General features: G+C 40.4%; 1 protein-coding gene across 1 annotated transcript in view; it reads right to left on the reverse strand.

Annotated features, from left to right (window-relative positions):
* Window positions 1-24,826, reverse strand: part of LOC126474025 (gem-associated protein 5) — a 343,111-nt gene that overhangs the window by 311,380 nt on the left and 6,905 nt on the right. The window contains exon 3 of the mRNA XM_050101432.1: window positions 2,216-2,441. Coding sequence (XP_049957389.1) covers window positions 2,216-2,441 — 226 coding nt within the window. The remainder of the gene's footprint in view (window positions 1-2,215; window positions 2,442-24,826) is intronic.

Raw genomic sequence — 24,826 nt, forward strand, 5'->3', positions numbered from 1 at the left:
TGTAGGCAACTGCAAACTTTTTGCCATGAAGGCATTGACAATTTTTTCTCATACTGGAGCAAATGTATTACAGTTACATTTACTACATTTGTAATAATAAACAGTTTACTTACTTTTTTTCAGTCTGTTTGGTTTTCATTTGACTGCCCATTACACATATACATACAGGGTTACCCTGATTGAATAGTTAATTTTCAGGGATACGACAGGAACAACCAAATGAAGGAAAAAACTTCATATGAATATGTTATGTTCTATTCCAAATTGTTTCTGGGACAGAATACATTTTACAAACGTCATCATTTTTTCTGTATTATTCAATACATAGTCAGGTTAAACATTAAACCATGTGCTTTAATAACTATCAGCATGTGCTCGTGGGACATAGATTCGCACAGAAAGTAGCTGTGTTGCGGTAGTTGGACCACACTGCACCATTTCAACAGTGTGTTACGAAAAATGGGAACTTGAAAAAATACCTGTTTCACGTAATGCACAGAAAGCTCTCGTAAACTATCTATGACCAGGAATTCCAGATGTCTGAAAGTGCTGACAGTATTCTTCTTCAGCAGCAGCAGTACAACCATTGTACAAACCATAAACGTCTGCCATATCTGCATAATCTTCATTAATAAAGGTGTGTGGAATTTTAACCAGTAAATGTACAAACACAGTTAACTGATGCTTCCCTCTGATACACTCTCAATCCCTCGCACTACTTCACTCACATCACACCATGGATGAAAATGCATTCAGCACACTAGTTCCATGGCAGAAAGGCATCCTGAGCAAAGAGGTTCCAGGCAACAAGGTAGGTTGGGCTCAAATAAGAAGCCACAGAGTTTGGGTAGGTAAAACACATATATGCATATTATTATATCAAAAGCAAATGTACATGAAATGTGTTCTATCTCAGAAACCATCTGGAATAGGGCTTATGTTGATATGAAATTTTTTGCTTCAAACAAGCATTCCTGTCATATCCCTGAATATTGACATTTTCCTCCTCTCTCTCTCTCTCTCTCTCTCTCTCTCTCTCTCTCTCCCTCTTTCACACACACACACACACACACACACGCACACACACACACACACACACACACGACAATCATCACGTCCAGCAATTCCGTACGTTGCAGCAATGCCTCAGTGTGCAGTTATACTTGTAAACTCGTGTACTCACTCTCCTTTCTAAGCAGATTGAGTCCGCTTGTACCTGACAACAGGCTAAGGTGATGAGTTTTCAGTTAGATGAGCAGTAGCAGAGGCTTCTAAATTGAATCTCGAAGCACACAGACACAGAAAGTTTGGCAATGACATCACAGAACCTCACTGGCGAGTTTAAAGTTAATATATAAGCTGATCCCTGATCTATAACACAAACAGATGAAGAACATGGATGTAAATATTTGATGGGATGTAAGAGTGCAAAAAAGATGCAAGGAGAAGCAATAAGATACTTCCAAAATTGCAAAACCAAACTGGCATAGGTAAGTTTCAAAACATTGTCATTCGGAAAAACTTAAGTGAAAAGGTGCTAGCGAAAACTTACACAAGCAAGTACTGAGGCGGTCTGGACATCTCCAGTAAATGTCAAAAGACTGCTTGCTAAGGTAAACGGAGGAAGTAAAAGTGAGAGATAAGATAGGACTAAAGCCCTCAAAAATGACTTTTTAAGGCTGATCTGAAGATTCACTGCAGGAGAAGGGACTACTGGAGAGTGAGGCAGTAGGCAAAGTTCCATACGGCAAAAGATTGACGTGCCTCATTGTCCTCTACACCACAGGGTAGATGAATATCAGTTTAACTATACAGTAAATGTTACACAAATGAAAATTGTCACCTACGCAAAATGATCACCCTGAAATGCTTGGCAGAAATCTATAATAAGGCACTAAATTTCAAACAGTTCTGTATTCAAAATGATTTGATACTTTCCAAGGTTTTTAGGTAGACAGCTACTGTGCACGGCACCTTTATCAGATCTGATATGTCTTCTCCTAGATTAAACTTTTCACATTTGTAATCAAACGGTAACAGTTACCTTTATTAGCAGAAAACTATAAGAGATATCACTATTACCAGAACTGCACAATGCATTAATAAAAATTCACTCAAATGAGAACATATCAAAAGTTGCTTATTTTACAAATAATAATCTTTTTAAATATATTGGTAAATTTCGGCAACTACAGAAGATTCCAAGCTTCCAAACCTGTGTTGACCAGTTAAAGGAGCATCAGGTAAATTCAGCAACAGCTCGTAGCGGCCATCACCTCCAGCACGCCAGACGTAGACTTCTTTGTCTTTTCCACCCGATGCAAGCAACATGTCTTTGTTCTCCTCTTGCTGACTGCACACATTTTGGCTGACAGGGCACCATGACAGTGATACAACTTCTGTCGAATGACCACGCATTCGATACAGAATTTTACCATCACCTGAAAAGTACCAAAGAAACTATTTTAGATGTTGTAACAGCTGTATTCAGTTGGGTAACAGTAAAAATTGTGAAAAAAATATGATGTTCAAATACTGGCACATTATTTTGCATTTCTGTTAGATATAGGTTTGCAAGCTTTCTCTGACAGATGCTCCTGTCACACTTTTCACAAATAGGCCACTTCACTGTAAATTAACTTTCCCTATTGTGCACTATAGTGATTGTGTGGGAGTTGATGATGTGGTTGCAGAGATATGAGTGAACTGATCACCATCACATCCTGGTGGTCACTGGGGTATCATTTGTCTTTTTTTCGTCAATATACATTTCATGGAAAAAATATGGGACTGTTCTATAATGTTCTCAAGCTTTTATGAATATTTCTCAGTGTTTATGAATATTTTCAAATGTTCTACAATATTCTTGAATGTTCTGGGATGCAACTTGGAAATGGTACATATCACATTGATCTGCACTCTGGAAAAATTGTCTTACCCAATGAGTTGTGCAATATAATAAAGACAGCTGCGACTACAGAATAAGCAGTCATGGACCAAGGCAAAATAAAACCAAATCAACTTTATGTCTGTGTTGGAGCAAGTGGCAAAGTGGTCAATGTCAGTTCACCAGTGGTGTGGCTGAAATTTATATTCTGGAACTAACCCTTCCAGGCTTAACATACTGAGTTCACTCAATGAGTCTACTCAACCCCACAAGATTTCAGGTACAATCACCACGGAGCATTTTGATAATCACAGTATTACCCCAGGTGGTCAATTCACTGCCAGTATTACTGTCACAACTGGTCTTTCGGATTCTGGGGCGGCCAGGTTAAACTGCAGTGTGATTCAACAGAGGGTGTCCGAGTCTCTGGTCAACTTAAAACTGAAAGAAATAATTTTTTTGCAACACTTAACATACCAACACTTTTGCAACCAGGTAAACTTCATAAATTGGAAGATACATTAAAAGAATAGAATATTCAAATTCTGCCAATTCCAGGAACACAAATGATGGACAATAACACCATGGATTTCAGCAATTATTGTCTTTTTAAAAGTAAAACTGATAAAAAAATACTTCATAATACACGACATCTGGGACTTGCTTTTGCAGTCTCCAAAAATATTTTTAAATCAATAATGGAGGTAAAACCAATAAATAGCTGACTAATGACAATTTCTCTTGAATGTGCAAATAAGGCACACATTTTCATTAATGCCCATATGCCAGTCAATGAGGATAACCATAAAAAACCTGAAGAAGTTAATGAAGTTTGGGAATTGTTAGAAAGCATCATCTTGAAAACTCCCTCAAACAATGTTACAATTTTAATGGGTGATTTTAATGCTCATAATAGAGGATGGATTTCCAGTGTGTAAATGGATAAACCAAAATGGCCAAGGACTTGTTGAAATATGCAAAAATTTTCCTTAAAATCATGTCATCACAGTTTAAAAAGAACCCTTCCAAACAAGAAACTTGGCAGGCACCCAATACATTTATTGGGGAGTTTTTTCAAATCCATCATGTAGCAATTTCATACCCTAACTACAGAGAAATTTTAAACGTCCAAGTTAGGAAAGGGGCTAATATAGATTCTGACAATTATTTAATGCGAATAACAGTAAAACTTCAACCTCAAAAACTCTTCAAAACAAAAATTGTTATCCCAAAATTTGACACTGCTAAAATAACCCTAACTCTAACAAGCAAACTTGACAAAAAACAATTCACTAATTGGCAAAGCCTAAAAGAAAAGTTCATCACAACAACACAAAATTTAATTCTGCTTCCAAAGAAACAAAAACACCCTCGGTGGAAAGCGGATTGTGAAACTGCAGTTAAGTCTGGGCATACGGCATTCAAAAACTGGAATAGCAACAAAAGTGAAAATATGAACATCATCTTTCTAACAGTAAAAAAAAGAAACATCTAAATTAATCTGACAGACTAAAAGAAACTACAAAAATACCCAACTTTTAGAAATCGAAAAAGACTTCCAAAAGAACAATACAAGAAACTTTTATAGGACATTCAAAACAAAACTAACTGGTTACCTATCTCAAAGTCAAATACAAGAAACTTTTATAGGACATTCAAAACAAAACTAACTGGTTACCTATCTCAAAGTCTTTGCTACAAAAATGAAAATGACTGATTGGCTCCTAACAACCAGGAAAATTGTAAGATACTTGCTAATTATTTTGAGAAACAGAACCAGTGAATAAATTCCAACCACTGCAAATTAATAACTCCAACCCTAACTCTAAAGAACCCAACAAAATCGAAATAATTAAACAAATTAAGAGATTTAAAAACAATAAAGTATCTGGGGAAAACTGTTTTGTTGCAGAACTACTAACTTCAGCTGGCTCTAACACTATGAGAGAGATCATTCAACTAATAGGACATATCTGGCAAATTGAGAAAATACCTGAGGACTGGAAAACTGCCCTAATCCATCTATTGCATAAAAAAGGGGATAGAACTGCTGTTAATAATTACAGAAGAGTATCTCTTCTCTTGGTCACATAAAAAACTCTCTCGCATTATTTACTCTATCAAGCAGAACAGTTACAGCCTAAAACTGGTGAATACTAAGTAGGCTTTTGACCACACAGATCCTGTCCAAAACAATTTAAAACTAATCCTTAGGTACCAAAGGAATTCTGGTAACAATGTCGTATGTACATTTGTGGATTTTAAAAAGGCCTATGACTCAGTTGATCATGAATCTCTTTTCCAAATTTTAAAGGGGCAAGGGCTAGATAATAAAACTCTAACACTGATTAAGGAAACATTAACTGACATTAGCGCTAAACTAGAATTCATGGCAGAAATTTCTGAACCATTTGATACAAAGACTGGTGTTAAACAGGGAGATGAACTTTCCCCATTACTGTTTAACTGTGTTTTAGAATAGGTGATTACAGAATGGCGAGAGCAAAAGTCAAGTCAAACCATAGATCAATCAATCAATTTAGAGTAGATTGCCTCACCTTTGCAGATGATCTAACAATCTTAACTAGGGATATTACCACAGATCAAAACAAACTGAAATTCTTAAAGAAGTTGCGGAAAAAGTAGGACTACAAATATCATTCGAAAAAACGGAATATATTCATACATGCAACAAACAAGCACCAAAGTTTTTGAACACAAAATATGGAAAAATAAAAAGGGTTTCTCAGTTTGAATACTTGGGGGAAATCATACAAGAAAACACTCTGGAAAAAGTTGCGAACGAAGATTGCTGACAAAAAATGACAACTGCATTCAGATTAATACAAAATATTTATAATAAAAAAATCACTTTCTAGATTCAGTAAACTTAGGCATTACAACACTGTAATTAAATCTGAATGTCCTTATAAAACAGAAACATTAAATAGAAAGAGGGATATTGAAGAAATTGAAAAGAAAAAAAAAAAATATTATTAGGAAAATATTAGGCCCCAAAATTACTGATGGGGAAACTTATAGGCTGAGAAGTAATAAGGAAATAGAAGAATATGCAGACATAAATGGTGACATGAGAAAACAAAGATTTAAATATTATGGACACATTAAAAGAATGGCACCCAGTAGGTTCACAAAACAAATAGTAGAATTCTACGAAAAAATAAATACAGCCAAAACTGAGCCAATTAAATGGATCACTGCTATTAGGGAGGATCTTAAAGTAGCTGATATAGCTCAAGCAGATGTTACAGATAGAAAAACGTTCAGGCAAAAGATATTTGCTTGGAAAGTTGGGCAGAGGGAAATTAGAAAACGGACTGGAACACCATGGTCTGGTGAAAGAAAGAAACTTCATTCTGAAAGAATGAAACAAATTTGGACACAAAGGAAGGCCAACCATCAAAAGTGACATTGATGGATTGTATCTCGAGTGGTCCTTTTGGGCCCGTATGTGAATAATAATAATAATAATAATAATAATAATAATAATAATAATAATGATGATGATGGATTCACTCAGTGTTCCCGGTATGTCCTCACAAAAATGTTTCTAAACAACATCATAGAAGTGAAAATACTAATCAGAAAAAAAGGCAAATCAGAGTTCACATCATGAATTCCACTCGTTTCAACTAACTTAACATTCAGCTTTTTAAGGCTCCACTTTCCAGTAAGACTAGTGTACAATGTGACTATCAAAAAAGTTTAAAGGAAAACATTCTAATGTTGCACGGTGAATTTAAAATAATCACGTTTTTACTACAGCCAACTCGTGTAGCATGTTCTCATGTTGAAGAACCGCAAAACTTATTCTTATTATTATTATTATTATTATTATTTGCAATCGAAAGCAAAACAACAAACGTGGTTTATGAGAGTACACTCTGAACAAGTTAGTCACTCTGCTAGAGCACTTCCTTTGCAATCCAGAAAACAAATTGACGTAAGGAATAAGCAAAACTGGTTCTTTTCAGCTAATAATAAGGGCAGTTTAAGACTTTGCCTGGATGGTCAGAAAATGAAATGAACAGGAAAGTAAAATCAGCCTACAGTACATTTGGTAAATTACTTTTCAAAATTAAGCTTCCCAAGTACCCATTACTGAAAGTGGTACCATTTGTGACTGCAAGACATGGACTTTTAATGTGAAAAACTATCTAAAACAGACTGGAGTTGGAGACAGAATTCTGACTCCAATAAAAATGAAATGGAGGTGGACAGTACATGTAGCTGTATGTATAGATGCTAGATGGGCCAAGGAAGTTTGTTGTTGGACTCCAAAAAATAACAAAAGACTGAGGCAATGACCTAATGGAAGGTTGGTAGATGACATCAAAATACATACAGCATCAACATGGATAAGTGCAGCTGAATACATTAGTACATGGAGACGCATATAAGAGCTCCTTATCCAGCAATAGTTTTCTAATGCATGGTAATGATGATGGAAGGTAAAGTGAATGAACATTCAACAAACACACACACACACACACACACACACACACACACACACACACAACTCCAGCACAAGTATCTTATTAATAAAATCATTCTATGAATGAAATTAAAATATGTTCCCAGAGATTGGACCTGTTGAATATCTAGATTGGCACCTGATACCATTCCTGGAGGTCTGGAATTTTGCCACTAGTATCAGTAGGTCAGCTCTAGTGCAAATCCTACATGTGAGGGAATTTGAAAATGTTGGTTTCATGGCTCGGCATTCAACCAGGTAAAATACTGGTAATTATGGGTCTGACAAGATCATGCCTTTCACACCAACAGGAGTTGCTGCCAGATAGCTAGTAATTGAAATTTCGCATTTGGAGGAGAAAGTTGGTGATTGAAATTTCATGAGAAGTTTCCGCTGCAACAAAAAATGCCAGATGTAGTAAAGTATTTTGGTATGAACCTGATCCTGTAGGCACCATTGGCAAACCCCATCCCCTTACGGTGGATGGCATAAAAAATCTCCAAGCAAGTAGGACTTCTTGAAAAATACAACTGGAACGCATAATGCAAACCACTTTTAAAACTACCTTTTAAATTGGATCAGATGAACTCTGCTCCCTATAACCTGCAGGTAAGACACTTCATGATGTTAGATAAGGAGCAATTCAATTCAATCTACTAACAGATGGTTGGTTGGTTGGTTTAATCATTAAAGTGACCAAACTACGAGGTTGTCAATCTCTCCTACCATTAACAGACAAGTCAACAAAACTAAACACCAAAGGAGGACCTAGTGTGCAAAACCAAAGGAAAGAAACCCCATCTACACTGATACTCTGCAAATCACATTTAAGTGCCTGGCAGAGGGTTCATCGAACCACCTTCACAATTCTCCATTATTCCAATCTCATATACTGCGCGGAAAAAATGAACGCCTATATCTTTCCGAGCAAGCTCTGATTGCCCTTATTTGATTTTGGTGATCATTTTTCTCTACGTAGCAAAATATTTTCGCATTTGGAGGAGAAAGTTGGTGATTGAAATTTCATGAGAAGTTTCCGCCGCAACAAAAAATGCCTTTGTTTTAATGATGTCCACCCCAAATCCAGTATCATTTGAGTGACTCTCTCCCCTATTTCGCGATAATACTAAATGTGCTACCCCATGATCTACTGAAGGTCAACAAAGCCAAGAAAAGGAACAAGGAAGAAGAAAAGGAGGGAAAGGAAGAAAGGCAGGTTAGATGCCCTACCAAGGGAGTAGCCGGAGGCCACCAAAGGCATAAAGTGCAACGGCGAACAACCTCCCCCACTTACCAGAGGCACCCCACCTGACAACACTCAGAAAAGACTAGCGACACAAACAGGGTGAAAGAAGCACAGGAAAACAAAGGAAGAACATCAAGTCAAAAATAGTACATGAGAAGGGGGCAAAAGAGCACAAGAGCAGATAGGGCGAGGGCTGGAGTGGACCACTGTGGCATCATCTGCAAACACCAAGGGTAGTCATGATCAGTTTGTGGGGCGCTCAACTGCGCAATTATCAGCACCGGTACAAATTTCCAACCTTCGCTCAGTCCAATCTCACCACTTTCATGAATGATGATGAAATGATGAGGACAACACAAACACCCAATCATCTCGAGACAGATGAAAATCCCTGACACCGCCGGGAATCAAACCCAAGACCCCATGCTCGGGAAGCAAGAACGCAACCACGAGACCACGAGCTACAGACACATGTCAGGAAGATTATTAAGTCTGGCACAAAAATCAGAACTTCATGGCATAATACCGATCGATGGTCCAATGTTGGAAACTGATTGCGAGGAAGTTTGCCAATAGTTAATTTAGTCAGTCTGTCAGTGATTTTGTTCCCCGGGATCACAATGTGACCTGGGGTCCAGACAAAGACTACTGAGTGTACACATTGTTTGAGGGCAACAAGGGAATCCAGGAAAATCAGGACCAAGGGATGGAAAGGGTAATACTGGTCAAGAGTTTGTAAACTGCTCAAAGTGTTACTACAGATAAGGACAGAGTCAACAGTGCAGGAATGGATATGCTCAAGAGCACGAGAGAGGGTTACCAATTCCACAGTGAAAACACTGCAGCCATAGGGCAAGGAGCGGAGTTAATTAAATCCCTCATGAATGTAGGCAAAGCCAACGAGACCAGCACACATCAAGCCATCAGTATAGACTACTACTGAATCCCAGAATGCACTGAAAATGGAGAACAACTGGCAGTGGAGGGCTGCAGGGTGAGCAGAATCTTTTGAACGTTATCATATGTCAAGACAGAGTTGTGGCTGGGGGATGCACTACGTAGGTATACGTGAGTGGGCAAGATGAAGAGATGTTAGAGGGGAAATCTGGAGTTCAGAAAAAAAGGGTCCAGATGCAGATGGCGATTGTAACTCCATACCTGGGCTGCCATTGTGAGAATTAGATTTCCGTATCTCAAAAGACGAGATGGTAGTTTGGGTGCTGTGGGAAGAAGTTTATGTGTAACACATACGTGATTAACTGTTGTTGGTGCGGAACCTGCAACTAAAGGCACCAGTTGCCAGTCATACGTCATAAAGGTGTATCGGATCTAGTATTTGTAAAGTCATAAGTGATGCCAAGCCATATGCGAGACTCCCATAATCTTGATGGCACTGGACCAATGCTGTGTAGAGCCATATCAGAGTAGAGCGGTCTGCACCCCAGTTGGTGTTGCCAAGGCATCAAAGAGCATTGATATGTGACCAACAGGTCCACTTTACCAGACAAAGATGGAGAAGCCATGTCAACCACGCATCCAAGACCAATCCCAAAAGATGGTAAGAGTCCACCATGTTGAGGGATTGGCTGTCAAGGTTGAGATGTGGATGGGGATGGACTGGACAGTGAAGACAAAAATGCATAATGCAGGTCTTAGCAGCCAAAAAATGGAAGTCAAGAGTTAGAGCCTGAGATTGCACTTGGTACATTACTACCTGCAGTCTACGTTCAGCAATGCCTATTGTAGATGAACAAAAATAAATGCAAAACTCATCAGCATACAAAAAGGAGGACAACATAGGCCCCCACAGTCACCACCAGACCATTGACAGTCACTTGAATGAGAGGGGCACTCAAAACAGAACCCTGCAGAAACCCACTCTCCAATAGATGGAAGTTGCTATGGAAGGCACCATCCTGTACCTGAAAAGTGCGGAATGAAAGGAAGTTCTAGAGAAAAATCAAGACCAGCCACCAGTCACTCATGTAAGTTGGCAAGGATGTGCTGGCATCATGTGGTACCATAACCTCATACAGCTCAAACAACACTGTGTTGATGCCGGACAAATGCCATTCGGATAGCAGACTCTAGGTGGATTAAATTATCTGCAGTGGTGCTGCCTCAGTGAAAACCACCCTGGGTCGGAACCAAAAGATTCTGGAATTCAAGGATCCAATACAACCTTTGACACATCATACATTCAAGTAACTTTCAAAGGACATTGGTTAAACTACTCGGATGATAGCTATCCATCTGACGAAGTAGTTAACCCGATTTTGAAACTAAAATAATGACACTTTCTCTCCACTGGGAAGGAAATCCCCCCTTGCTCCAGACACGGATGAAAAGGGCAAGTACACAAAATTGACTAGTCACCAAAATCTGTTGAAGGATTTGGTTTTTGTACCTGATCTGGTGCAACGGTTTGCACCTGGTATGGTCCAGGAGCCAAGTTAGGGTAGATAGTAAGGGCAATGGCGAATTCCCACTCGCAAATGGAGCATTGTAAGGTTCCCGGTGGCGGGGAATGTAAGATAAAGGGAGTCTGTCTAGAAGGTGTTTGAGAAGACAGAATGTGGGAGAATAGTGGACAACACTGAGGCCTGGGTGAAATGCCAAGCAAAATGCTCAGCGGTAAAATCCAGACTGGTGAGAATAACACCATTCAGGGAAATTCTTGGGACACCAGTAGGAGAGCGGCGGCCAAAAATGTGCCTGATCTTTGCCCATGTCTGCAAAGAGGGAGTGTGGCACTATGACAGCGACATATTGTTCTCAACAAATTGATTTCTGGCCTTTAAGAAGGTAACGGGCCTGGGCATGAAGCTGTTTAAAGGCCAGGAGATGTTCAAGAGATGGATGCCGTTTGGAGCCTTGAAGGGCACTAGGGTGCTCTTTGATAGGTGCAGCAATTTGGGGGTACCACCCAGGGACACTCTTCTATCGGGGAGAACCCGAGGAAAAAGGCATCGCCAAAGCAGCTGCCAAACAGATGGCGTCAGTCAAACTCCATATGGAGTCATCAATGTTGTCGTGTGGTGGAGCGGTTGAGATGTCAGCCAAGGAAAAGGCTTCACAAACCACATTAGTAAAGGCCCACCTGGGTGGACATCCAGGCTAGTGATGCCAAAGGGAAGATAAGACAATCAAAAAATTATCACTGTCGCAAAAATTGCCACGAAATCCCCACTGAATGGAGGGGAGGAATCCTTGGCTACAGATGGAAGTTCAACTGGCTGAGAAAGTGCCATGTGCCACACTAAAGTGTTGTGGGCTCCAATGTTGAGGAGGCAGGTTATCAACAATCCTGCCTGAGTCAGTCATCACAGTACCACCCCACAAAGGGTTGTTGACATTAAAATCTCCAAGGAAAAGGAAGGGGGAGGGAGTTGTAAAAGGAGCGCAAGAAGAGCAGGAATTGTAGGAGGCCAGTCGGGGGTGGGGGGGGGGGGGGGGGGGAGGAGGAGTTGGAGGGGGAGGGATAAAGACTGCATGTTGTTACTGTAGAGAATAAATCCCACAGAACTAACAATGTACATGCAGACCAACATAAAGACAACATCAGAAGCTCCCAAATGCCCAATACAGTGCCAGCAGAAGACTTGGAAACCACAAACAATTGGCAAATGAGTATCCACAAAACAAGGTTCCTGCAACACAACACTAGCTACAGAGTAGGTAGGAAGAAGAGAATGCAATTCCAGAAGGTGACGATCATAATCATTACAGTTCCATTGAAGGAGAGTAGTACAAGACGCCAGATAGATCATAATTGACAGGGTGGGGGTGAAATCCCCTGAGGCGTTATGTGGTTGGCAGGAGGGGGAGGGGAACGTGTTCCAAAAGACTTAAGGATCTTCTTTCTCTGTTTCAGAGGACAAGAAGAGGTGCGGTTGGGACAGTAAGAGAGCAAGTCACAGCAATATCAGGACCTGAAAGATAACAAGCAGCCTTGAGGCCCACAGAACATGAGTCTCACATCCAACTAGAAGTAAGAGGCTTCTTGTGTCTGAGACACCAGGGAGGGAGGTTCCTTGAGTGAGTCCCATACCCAGCAGGTACCAGAGAAGAGGATATCTTCTCCAGCTGAGGAGAAGGAGCAGTTCTTGAAGAGGAGGAAATGGGGAACCATTAGGGAGAAGGAAAGAGAAGGGAAGGGAAGGTAGACAGGATGGACGTAAGGAGGGTCCAGGAGGAGGGAAGTATGCAACAAAAGCAAAGATACACATTAAAGATACTGGCTGGAGTATGGTCAAATTTCTGTTGGGCCTCAGAGTAGGATAGACGATCAACAGTTTTGAATTCATGATTCCTGTTTTCCTTTTTTTATAGATTGGGCAATCTGGTGAGCGAGGAGAATGTGGGACAAAACAGTTCACACAATCGGGCAGTTGGGTGCAAGGAGTCCACACATGAAGTGAGTGTCTGCTAATAGGATTCACCTCACATTGCAAATACGTGTGACCACAATGGAGACACTGGAAACAACGCATGGGAGATGAGATACAGGGTTTCACGTTACAACAGTAAATCATAACATGTTCTGGAACGGTATCAACATCAAAAGCCAAAATGAAAGCAGTGGAATAAACTTGATTGTCCTTAGGACCACTCTGGACAGGCCACACAACATGAACGCCTCACTGTTCCAAGTAAGTCCTGAGTTCCTGGTCAGGCTGAAGAAGGAGATTTCTGTGAAAAATAATGTCCTGAGTCACATTTAAAGACTAACGAGGAGTAATGTTCACAGGGATGTCTGTAAGTGCTAAAAGGAAGTCAACTGACTGGCAGAAGTTTTAATCAGTAGGGAACCACATCACATCTTGTTAAGTGAGTCAATTTCACCAAAATTATCTTCTCTGTATATCCGTTTTTTCTGACTTTCTGAGCTTATCTGCAATAGGTTCTACAAAAAAATAAAAAAAGGTGTGGATTGGTAGTGGCAAAAGTTTCCCAATCTGTCTTAGAACAAAGCAGGTAATGTGGAAATGGTTTCGTCCCAAACAGCAGGCCTGGCACTCCTCCCAGGGGGTGGTCAGGGAGGTGAAGACTGAGTAAACAGAAGTAGGAGCAGAAAGAGAACTGTTCCCACCTCAAGAGATGGCTGCAGAAGAGTAGCCAGAAGTACAGAGCTTAGTGCACTTCATTTGCAGTGTGTCCACCACCCTAATACACCCACTCTGATCAGGGGTTCACCCTGTGGGCACCACCCAGCTGCGGCAAGGGTCACTTGGCATGGTGGGCTTTGCCAAGAGTTCTGATGCCCAAAAAATACCAGCAACCCTTCCTAGGCACACAGGGGACAGTGACACCTCAGGTACCAGAAGTGTGATTTCTTTGTTGCCAGGAGGCTCAGCCAGAGGGGGACATAACCCACCACACAGACTGGCTACATGTGCTGGCAACCTTGCAGGGAGGGGGAGGAGAGGGGGCTACAGCAGAGTAGGGAGGGGACAAGGAGGAGGGCTCATATGACAGTAACAGAATTTAGAAAGAGAAGTCAAAGCCCAAGGGGGAGGAGTGAAAATATGAGAGACAAGCCAAAAAGGCATAGTGGAACTGAGAGAGTAGCCAGGTCATCATAACAGGAGGAAGAAAGAGCGGGGTTGAAGGCAGGGAGGGAGAGTAGCAGGGATGGAGGGTCACAGAAAGGGGAGGAGTTGGGATGGGAAGGAGCAGTATTGGGAAGGAAATGCAGTCCAGGAGAGAAGAAAGGCTGCAACAGCTCGCCCAGTGCATGCAACGATGTACCCACAAAAGATCTGGGGGAGCTAACACATGGTAATCATGAAGATTCATAATCTAAGGAACATTCATGCTCAGAATTATTTACTCAGTTGAAAAACGCAACTACAAATGCGTCAAGAACAGTTGACGAGAACAAAGTCTTTCACGACAGCACTGTCGCATAAAACATTTTTGAACTTCTTGCCACGTCAATTCAGAGTAAAATCTCAAGCTTTCATTTTTGCCAGGAACAATTGACTGTCAAAACTGCTGTTGTTGTGGTAACGTGTAGCCAACAGACAGCTCCCAATTGGTCGGTAATTATGCAATGCTGTCTCAGATGGTGTCAACGTCTGTGCTGCTGGTGCCACCACTCCAGCCATCGCGTAAACACTGTGATTAATATCTCTGGCTCTTCTCTGCACTGAGAGCTCGCTCCCATACACCGCTGAGGTTATGCCCACTGCCACAGTTGGAGATCTTCTCACACATTCTTACTTCTGAAGCCTCTCTAACTACAGAATCCCAGTATGTAGAAGCCTGGGACAAAACTTTTGTTTTGTCAAATAGTACTTTGTGTGTAACAATGCCAGAGAAGGAAAGTTGCTACTCACCATATAGTGAAGATGCTGAGTCACGACAGGCACAACAAAAAGATTCACACAATGTGTGTGTGTGTGTGTGTGTGTGTGTGTGTGTGTGTGTGTGTGTGTGTGGCTGCGCTCAGCAGCTGCAGATTGACGAAGGGTAGCCAAATTTAATGCATGTTCATCAAAATGTTCCATCTTCATTTTACTGTTACGTTGATGACAGGTATTTAATCTGGCCACACAGCAGAGAAGTTTTGAGCCTTTTCATGAACAGTATGCACCCAAACATCCAGTTCACTGTCAAGACAGAGAAAGAGGGAATGCTGCCACTTTTAGATGTTTTGGTACGCTGAAATTTAGATGGGCGTCTTGGCCACTCAGTGTGCCACAAGCTGACTCACACCAATTTATACCTTAGTGGTTCCAAAAGAACAACTGTGGAACTTGTGATATGGAGTCACCTTTCTCCAAGAAAAGGAAATGTGGAAATATTGAATATTTATACGTTGAGCCACTGATTGCATTCCTTCCTTTTTGTGCCGCTACATCCAGCAAAATAGGTAGAGTCCTGTAAAGATGAGGTATAAAACTATTTTCCAACCTCTTAAGGAGATGCTAAGAACTGTTGAGGACAGTCTCGTTTCAGGATCCTTGGGATTTACAACATACCTAGAGTATGGATGCAATTACATGTCAGTCCATCTGCACCACATCCAACTGCTGTGCTGAACATGAACAGCATATTAAAAATCATGAACTGGAGAAATCTGCAGTTGCTGAGCACAGCCTCACAAACAAACAAATGAGGGCAATTTAATGGAAACCTTAAAGGTGCTATATTTTCAACTGTAACAATGAACAAAATACACTGAATGCACATATCACGTATTCCACCGCTTTGGAGGTGTGTAGATACCACGTTGGAGGAATTGTTTCGGAGAGTGTGTGTGTGTGTGTGTGTGTGTGTGTGTGTGTGTGTGTACCAGTCATGCACCTCCATTTTCACCTCTTCGTCGCTGAAAATCACTAGAAGTGAGGTCTGCTGAATAAGGAGGGTGTAGCAGACATTCAAATTTAATTTCCTGAATAGTTTCAATTGTTGTAACAGCGACCAGAATGGTCGCGAGGTTGTAATGACGGAAACGCGACGGGTCCCGCGGAGCGGCCCACGAACAACAACACAACAGGAGAGGACGGACACGACCAACGAAGGACCTTACGACACAACAAGAACAGACAACAGAGTCACGAACCACAAGAAAACCACGTCCACTCATAAAGAAAACTCGAAAGTCAATACGCTGTCTAATGCGAGGCGATATGTCCTGAGACGCATGCGAGGTTAGACTGGCAGGCCGAGCGACAGGCAGGCATTTAAGTACTCGATCGGCGATGCTGCTATTGGCTGCTGCAACCACGTGTTCCACTGTGGCGCCCTCACTCTAAATGAGGGCCAGTAGGCGTGCGCCGCCACAGCTTACGGTGCAATGGTACAGAGACCTCTATGGGTCTTCGACGTCCATGATGTCTGGTGGGGATTCAAATTCCGCGGCGCGCGGTACCAGATCAACTGTCTTACAGGCTGTTTTCAGTCAGGCATTGCCATGGTATGGCAGTACTCCTGAAGTCAGATGTTCTCGTCATTTACTCCTGATTGTTGCAGGTGAAGCTGATTTTTTCGGTATGTCTGAATATGAATAATGGCTACCATAACTTTTCTATCCATGTAATGCCCCATTATTACTCCACTTGCATCCTAGAAGAGAATGAGCATTACTTTTCCAACAGAGGGTTAAATGCAGAATTTTTCTGGTTTCAGCAATGGGCCGTAGCGCCATTCCTTGCTTGATCTTTCCGTTTCTGGTTGGCGATGGTAGTAGACCCAAGTCTCATAGCCAGTACAAATTTTTTCCAGAAACGAATCACCTTTGAAGAGCAGTACACAGTGAAAATATTCTGCACTGAACCAATACTAATCTTAGCTCGCCCAGTTAGCCATGCGGTCTAACACTGCTTTCCAGATGGAAAGGCGTGCCAGTCCTCAGCATGAATCCGCCGAGCGGATTTGTGTCGAGGTCTGGTGTGCTGGTCAGTCTGTGGATGGTTTTTAAGGCACTTTTTCATCTGCCTCACTGAATGCAGGCTGGTTCCCCTTATTTTGCCTCAGTTACACTATGTCAGCAATTGTTGGGCAAACACTGTCTCCACATACACGTACACCATAATTACTCTACCACGTAAACATTTGAGGTTACACTCGTCTGGTGTGAGACGTTCCTGGGACGGGTCCACTGGGGGCTGAACTGCACAATAACCCTGGGTTCAGTGTGGGGCGGCGGTGGGGTGAGTGCACTGCTGTAGCCTATTGTGGGGCTGTGAACCACTGAGGGCTAATACAATGGTGACGAAGCCTCTCTGTTGTTTCTGGGTCTCCACTTCAATACAGTACAATACTAATCTTCAAACTTGTTGCTATTTCATTCACAGTTAAGCGTCTGTTCTCCTTTACAAGCTCCTCTACTAATGCAATGTTCTCATCCGTCGCTACACGGTGAGCCTTCCCTGTTCTTGGGGCAGCCTCCACAGAAGTTACATGGTTTTTAAACTTCCTATACCACTCATACATTTAGAGCAATGATAAGCATGATTCATGATACTGCACTGTCATTCTGCGAAAAATTTTGATTGGTTTAACATCTCCAATAGACAAAAATGCATACTGCTCAATTACAGTGCATGTGCCAGACAGTGGGCTGACCATCTTGTTTGGATGCTGCTGCCTTTTCCTGTGTTGTAGCATTACTCTGCCACCTATCTGTCACTTTCTGAACCTCAAGAAACACTAATACCACCTACTAACTCTACTGCACAACTCTTCAAAATTTTGTGGATGTTCAAAGTTTTTTCATTTGAATTACCATAATAAAATACTATTTGACAAAACCAAAATGTTGTCCTAGGCTTCTATAAACTGGGATTCTGTAATTAAAGAGGCTGCAGAAATAAGAATGTGTGAGATCTTCAGCCTTGGCAGTGGATACAATCTCAGCAGTGCATGGAAGCAGCTCTAAATGCAGAGAAGAGCCAGAGACATTTGTCGCAATGTTTATGCTACAACTGGAGCAGTGGCGCCAACAGCACAGACACGACACCACATGCAGTAACACTGCGTAATAATCGACCAATCAGAAACTGCCTATGGGCTATATAATGCCACCACACCAGCCATTTTGACAGACAGTTGCTCCTGTTGAAGACAATGGAGATAATCATCGAAAGCTAGAGGTTTTATCCTAAATTGACATGGGAAGAAGTCCAAAAATTTTTTTTATAGGAGAACAGTTGATACTGATGCACACTGGTAATTGTGTTGAGAACCAAAAGCTAGTGCAGTGTATTCATTGCTTCAACATGGTAATGATCTGTGACTTGTGAACTGCTGCTGGAGGGTCAGAAGAGAGAGTGAATTTATTCATATATAAATAACACTGAAATGGCCTCCTAACAGTGAATGAAATACTTCCGATGGCAACAGCTCTTCATAACACTGAAAACAATGCCTTGAGGGACTCCATTCTCTTGTCTAAACAGTTCCAACAGATTTCTCCATACTGACAGCGGAAGAAAACTGCAAGAGAAAGGGTCATAATGAATGTGCATAAATATTCTCAAAAGCTCATTGGTGGAACACACTGACAAAATACACCTCCATGTATTACTGCACACCTTTTCAAGACTGAAATAGATGCTAATGAGTTGTTGCTTGCATAGGAAAGTTGAATAGCTACCTTCAACAATATCAAGGTATCAGCAGTAGAAGGATATACCCTGAAATAAAAACTGAAAGTGACTTAGGAGCTGCCTGCACATGAAAGAACAAAGTGGTACACAATCAGTACCACAGGCCTACTGACAAAGTGGGATGAACACTTCGACAAGCATTAGGGGCACTAAAGGATTCCCTTGGACAGTTGGTGGAGTTTCCTTTATTCCACATACAAATGAATAGGGTAAGGAGGGTATTTATAGTTGTCCTTGTGAAGCACCACTAAGGGCACATCAAATTTTCTAACCAGGTGTTGTGCCACAAACCACAGATAGTGCCTAATGCAGTTGTCACATGGATAAGGGACTGTTGTAAGGTTTCTTGGTGATGGAACTCGTGGAGATTAGTGGTGGTAACCCCTTGTGCAATGCTCTCTGGCTGGTCTGGAAATAATTTCTCATTAAGCCAGTGAGCAACTCCCACATTAGTCAAACACCGTCGAACATCTCCCATAGTAATGTAATGTTTTTAGTAAAATGTATGAAGTTCAGGAATCATTTCACAATATCTTCTTGTTCTCCTTAACAATTAAGGAAAGCAAGTTAGAGTAATTAAAGACTCCATGACACATTTTTAAGAGTAGTTCACAAAAAGATTACTTGGGATGAAATTTATAATGAACCAAATGCTAACACAAAATCGAATTTATTCTACGATAAATTCCTATAATCATTTGCAAATAGCTTTCTGCATAACATAATCAGGAAGAATTAAACAGCTACGTAAAAAACCATAAATCACTAGACGGATTAAGACGTCTTGTGAAAAAAAAGGGGAAATGTATAGATTGCAAGAACAAGTACGAGACCCTGTAGTAGTTGCGCACTACAAAAACTACTCAAAATTACTAAGAAAAGTTATTAAAAAAAATCAAGGAACTTGCACATGATGTCAGAAATCAGTAATTCCAACAGGCTTAAGGCATTACCGAATGTAATGATTTGAGAGACAGGACAACCAGCCATAGAACAGGATAACATCACTACTGAACTGAATGGAGGGGCTATAAATGATGAGCCACACATAGCAAATATATTAAATGGTCATTTCTTAAATATAGGACAAATAGTTCAGCACAAAACTCACACAGCATGTTGAAAAATTAACTCTCATAAAATTTAGTAATATAAATGTAACATCAACATTTCCTTCAGAAATTAAGAAAATTATATACTGTCTCAAAAATAAAAATGTGTCTGGTTTAGATGGTGTTTCCAATGGAGTACTGTCCGCCCCCAGTAGCAGAGTGGTCAGCACGACAAAATATCAATCCTAAGGGCCCGGGTTTGATTCCCGGCTGGGTCAGACATTTTCTCCGTTCAGCGACTGGGTGTTCTGTTATCCTAATCATCATCATTTCATCCCCATTGACACGCAAGTCGCCGAAGTGGCGTCAAATCGAAAGAATTGCACTCGGCGAACGGTCTACCTCAAAGTGCCAATTGTTATATGCTGCAAGCTATCTAAGACATTAGACTGTGCGAATCATAGTATTCTAATACATAAATTGTAGTTTTATGGGATTGATGGTATAGACAATCAATGGTTAATGTCTTATTTACCCAAAAGAATGCAGAATGTTGAACATAGTAGTTCAACCAATATAGTACGGGGATGTATTTCCGGCTAGAGAGAAATTAATCTTAGATCTGCTATTGTTCCTCACAGATTTAAACTAGATTCCATCTTATATTCAACAAGCAGAAATAGTTCTTTTTGCAGATGACACTAGTATTGTAATCAATCCAAGCATACATACAAAAACAGGAATAATGGTAAACAATGTTCTTAAAAGTGTCACTGACTGGCACTCTGCGAATGGTTGCATCCTCAATTACAAAAAGATGCAGCATATTTAGTTCCACATATCTAGGGCTACTACAGCAATGATAAGTGTAACACATGGCGAGAAAATAATAAACAGGGCAGAAACTTCAAAATTGATGTGTGTCCTTAATGATGAGAATTTAAACCAGAAAAAGCACAATTTTGAAACTCCTAAAACAACTTACTTCAACCACATTAGCACATAGAACTCATTGCAAATCTCGGGGAGAGAGAAATCAGTAAGTTGACAAATTTTCATTCACTAATGTCATATGGGATAAGGTCCTGGATTAATTCATCTTTCACCCTCAAGCATTTTTTATGACACAAGCGAGCATATGGCGTACTTTGTGTACATGTAAAGAATAGATGTCTTCATGTTACCAAGGTACCATGTAAGAGCAAAACCAGTTTTGTCTCAGCTTAATTAAACAATGACAAAATAAACTTACTTTATATGAGCTAAGTCACTGTTTAATCAAAAAAATAATGTAATAAATTTTCGTTATATAAGTCTGTTGTCACGTACAATGTTACCCACTGTAACGATCAACTCAAAGCATTAAACAGCACAGTTGCAAGAGATCCTAACCAACTGCTTATTCAATTGCTAATTATCTTGTAAGCAAACACCTCACTGTAGGAATGTGCTGCCATCTCAGAAAGTGGGTCATTTACTTGACAGATCGTAAAATTTTTCTTAGCTAGTTTGTGGTTTATTTTATAATATTGCTGCTCACTTGAATGTACAACAGCACAACATCTCACTGTGTTGGCTGAAGCAATAAAATTTTAAAAAAACAATGGAATGGTATAGACAATGTTGTTTGTGATTGGCACACTTTATACATAGGTGTGCCTTCTTGAGGGTTAAGAAAGAAAGCCTTCACTGCTCAAAAATGTGCCATAAGAATATGTGGTGCTCACCCACAATCATATTGTAGAAATCTGTTTAAAGTATTAGACATTCTGATTACTGCTTCAGATTATATTTCTTCCCTCATGTATTTTGTTGTAAATAATACACTACAGTTCATATAGAACACCAATGCACATAATTAAAATGCCAGAAGGAAAAACAAAATTCATTACTCCACATTAAGGTTGTCTTTGGCCCCAAAAGGCTGTGCACAATGGTGAAACCAATTTCTGATAACCTCTGAAAAGGACACTGTGTTCTCTGCAACTACATTGATTTTTGAATGGATGCATCGGCAATTATTGGATCGCGGTCATCATGTGATCCACCCATCCTGTCACTGAGGTGTGTAAATGCAGCCAACTGGATAAATAGTGACCAGTTTGTGTTACTCAGTATCCAAAGCGATGGCTTCCTTACAAGCACTGCTCAATATGCTAAATTTATTAAAATGGTGATATAGAGTGCCAATAAACAACCACTTTCTGCAGAGCACTGTCTCCACAGGTGGAGGAGAATATTGAGAGGTAAATGATAAGGACCTACACAATTGCTCGTGTAGCCCCATCCACAGAAGATAATCTTTCCGAAGGTGTAAGATTCCCCAACAGTTTGCTCATGAGGCCGATGAAAGAGTGCCTCAGCACACATAATATGCATTAGAAAGTCCCCAGAAAGGAAGAAGGAATGGAGCATCTGTACAATAAAAGTTAGTGAGAGCCACACTGTACATATTCTTGCTCCGTAAGATGTACACATTGCTAAAATAACTGTAGCAAGGCACTGAGAGGGGCAAGGAGCAGTATTCATTCTTGAGAAAATGCTTATATTATCTTAAAAAGATATCCTTTCTGTGAATGCTGTTAAGTGGTGTCAGGCTCATTTCCATATCTCTCTCAAAGGCACAGATGTGTTCTCTGTGTTAGGAGTTAAAGTTCCTCCACATGAATCTTGGCCACATTTAGATTCCACTGAAGTAAATGAGTAATTTTATTGGAGAGGCTTTTCTACGTATACCCTCTCATCTTGCTGCCAATACTGTAAGCACATACCAGGCCACACCATCTGCAGCTTCTGTACAGATGACATTTTGCATTCCTTTGACAGTATTGGCGGAACATGTTCCATTTTGTCAGCAAGGTTTTTCTAAGTATGCTCCCTCATCTTGTTGCCAATATGTAAGCATACAGCATGGTACATTGTCCACTGCTTTTAAGAGATCTTCCAGAGTCCTTTGACAGCACTAGCAAACATGTTCTGATGGCTTCTGAATCACCTCTTTGTTTCTAGTTCTTGATTGAGCTTTAGCTACATAGTATTGGTGGTGTTTATTTTGGCGTTCTTAGGATGGATCACCCCTTTTTGTTTCGTACTATCACTAGTAGCTTCCCATGTGTTCCACTCCTTGCTGCAGCTAATTAGATGGGTATTAGAATGAAGGCAATAATGTAAAAAGTTCACAGCGATGAACATGTATTTGTACTTGTTACGTTGTTGCATCCGGATGGCTGCATAAAATGTTGTCCCAGGCTACACTACCACTGAAACGAAAGGTAGAGAGGGGGTTTCATGAATGGAATATCATCTAACATTTTATGCAGGTATACAAGGTAGTTACAAGTCCATGCAGCTGACTTTATTACAATAATTCACAGGCTGGAGATGTGCATGTGTAACCTGCTTCATGACCTCTTCCAACATTTGGCTTCTTGTGTGCACTACTTAAATTAAATATCAGTGTATCTTAAAATACTGATAAAGGTTGTTTTTATGTATGGTTGCCTTTCAAATACAGAAGACTGCCTGAATGTTAATGACAAGACAAATGAATGGTTTCAAAAACTGATTTTGTTCAGTCAAATGAAACAACCTAATAAAACTAGAATGAAACAACCTAATAAAACTAGGTTCTGTGGTGACATCAGCTATATACAAATTTTGCACTCGCTCCCCAGGTTTGAGTGGTGTCAGTCATGTGAGACAACTGGCTGACTAGTCTCTTGACAGTTACCCCGTTACACTGAAATTTTCACTCCATCTCTGGGATGAATAGTTCCATTTACATACTTGCTTACCCTTTTCAGTTATACATGAACTATAATTATGTTGTCAAATGCTGAGGTGGTGTGAACAAAAAAACAATATTTTTAAATTATTCGGTGGCTTAATCATGTGATTCTCGGGCACATACTGTCACTTGTTGAAAGTATTTTTTGTGAAAATACTCATCTTCATTTGCTAATTTTCTTTGAAATTCTTTAATTAATGTAGTTTCAGAATATGAATCATCCTTGCAGATATTGTACACTGTAAATCGTGTGGAACTTATCTTGAGGATCACTTTCTATGCAGTCATACAATTTGTCCCATTTCCACACCACTGAATATTTCAATATTCTGATCAACACAAAGTTCACTATTAAGGAAGTGCACTATTCAAACTAAAAGATATGTACTGGCAGTAGATAAAAAGGAAATACTGGAATGACAGTAAGAGAGAGAGAGTGAAGTCAGCAATAATGATTTAATGACATGAAAGATCTAGATTGATACTGAGTCCAATTGTCTCTCCCAGCTGCCCAGAGGTTTGCGAACACACTTTCAGGCTGTTGTGTAGAGACAAGTATAACTTTGAAACTGAAATAAGGATATGAATAGCACTTCTTCACACCCATTAAATACTGTACCTACAACTTTTCACAACCTGTGAAATTTAAAAAGGTTCGTGTGCATTACTGTGATTTGTGCCTACATATCTGGTGATTTTCTTTACAGTATGTTTACTGTAAGGAAGGCAATGGCAAACCACCTGCACTAGGACCTTGCCTAGTATGACGGCGCGGGTCTCCCGCACCGTTCCCCTACGCTCTGTCAAAGAGTATGGGGCTTCATCATCATGTTTACTTCCACACAAATAAATGGCTGAACAAATGTTTACGAGCTAGATTCAAATAATTTACCCTTTAAGTAAAATGGAATGCAAACTACTGCTAAAATTTGGCAATGTTTCTTTCTTTTTCATGTACCCCTAAGGGAACTTTTTCACTCAACTTTGTACCCCAAACAATATATAAGCTAAACTAGTAATGCATTAACTGCATTTGGAACAATTTAATCCACAGCAATTTATTAATCAATTGCAAATTATGAAAAGAAGAATTAGTGTATATTCAGTACATAAGTAAATGAACATGTCTGATCTGGCTTACTCCCTGAAATGTCATCACAGTCCCCCCCCCCCCCCCCTTCCCCCAACAGCACAGGTATCCTTTGGGGTATGCGTACTCCAACTCTGTATCACTGCTGTAG

The sequence above is a fragment of the Schistocerca serialis genome, chromosome 4, assembly GCF_023864345.2.
Source record: "Schistocerca serialis cubense isolate TAMUIC-IGC-003099 chromosome 4, iqSchSeri2.2, whole genome shotgun sequence".
Taxonomy (NCBI): Eukaryota; Metazoa; Arthropoda; class Insecta; order Orthoptera; family Acrididae; genus Schistocerca; species Schistocerca serialis.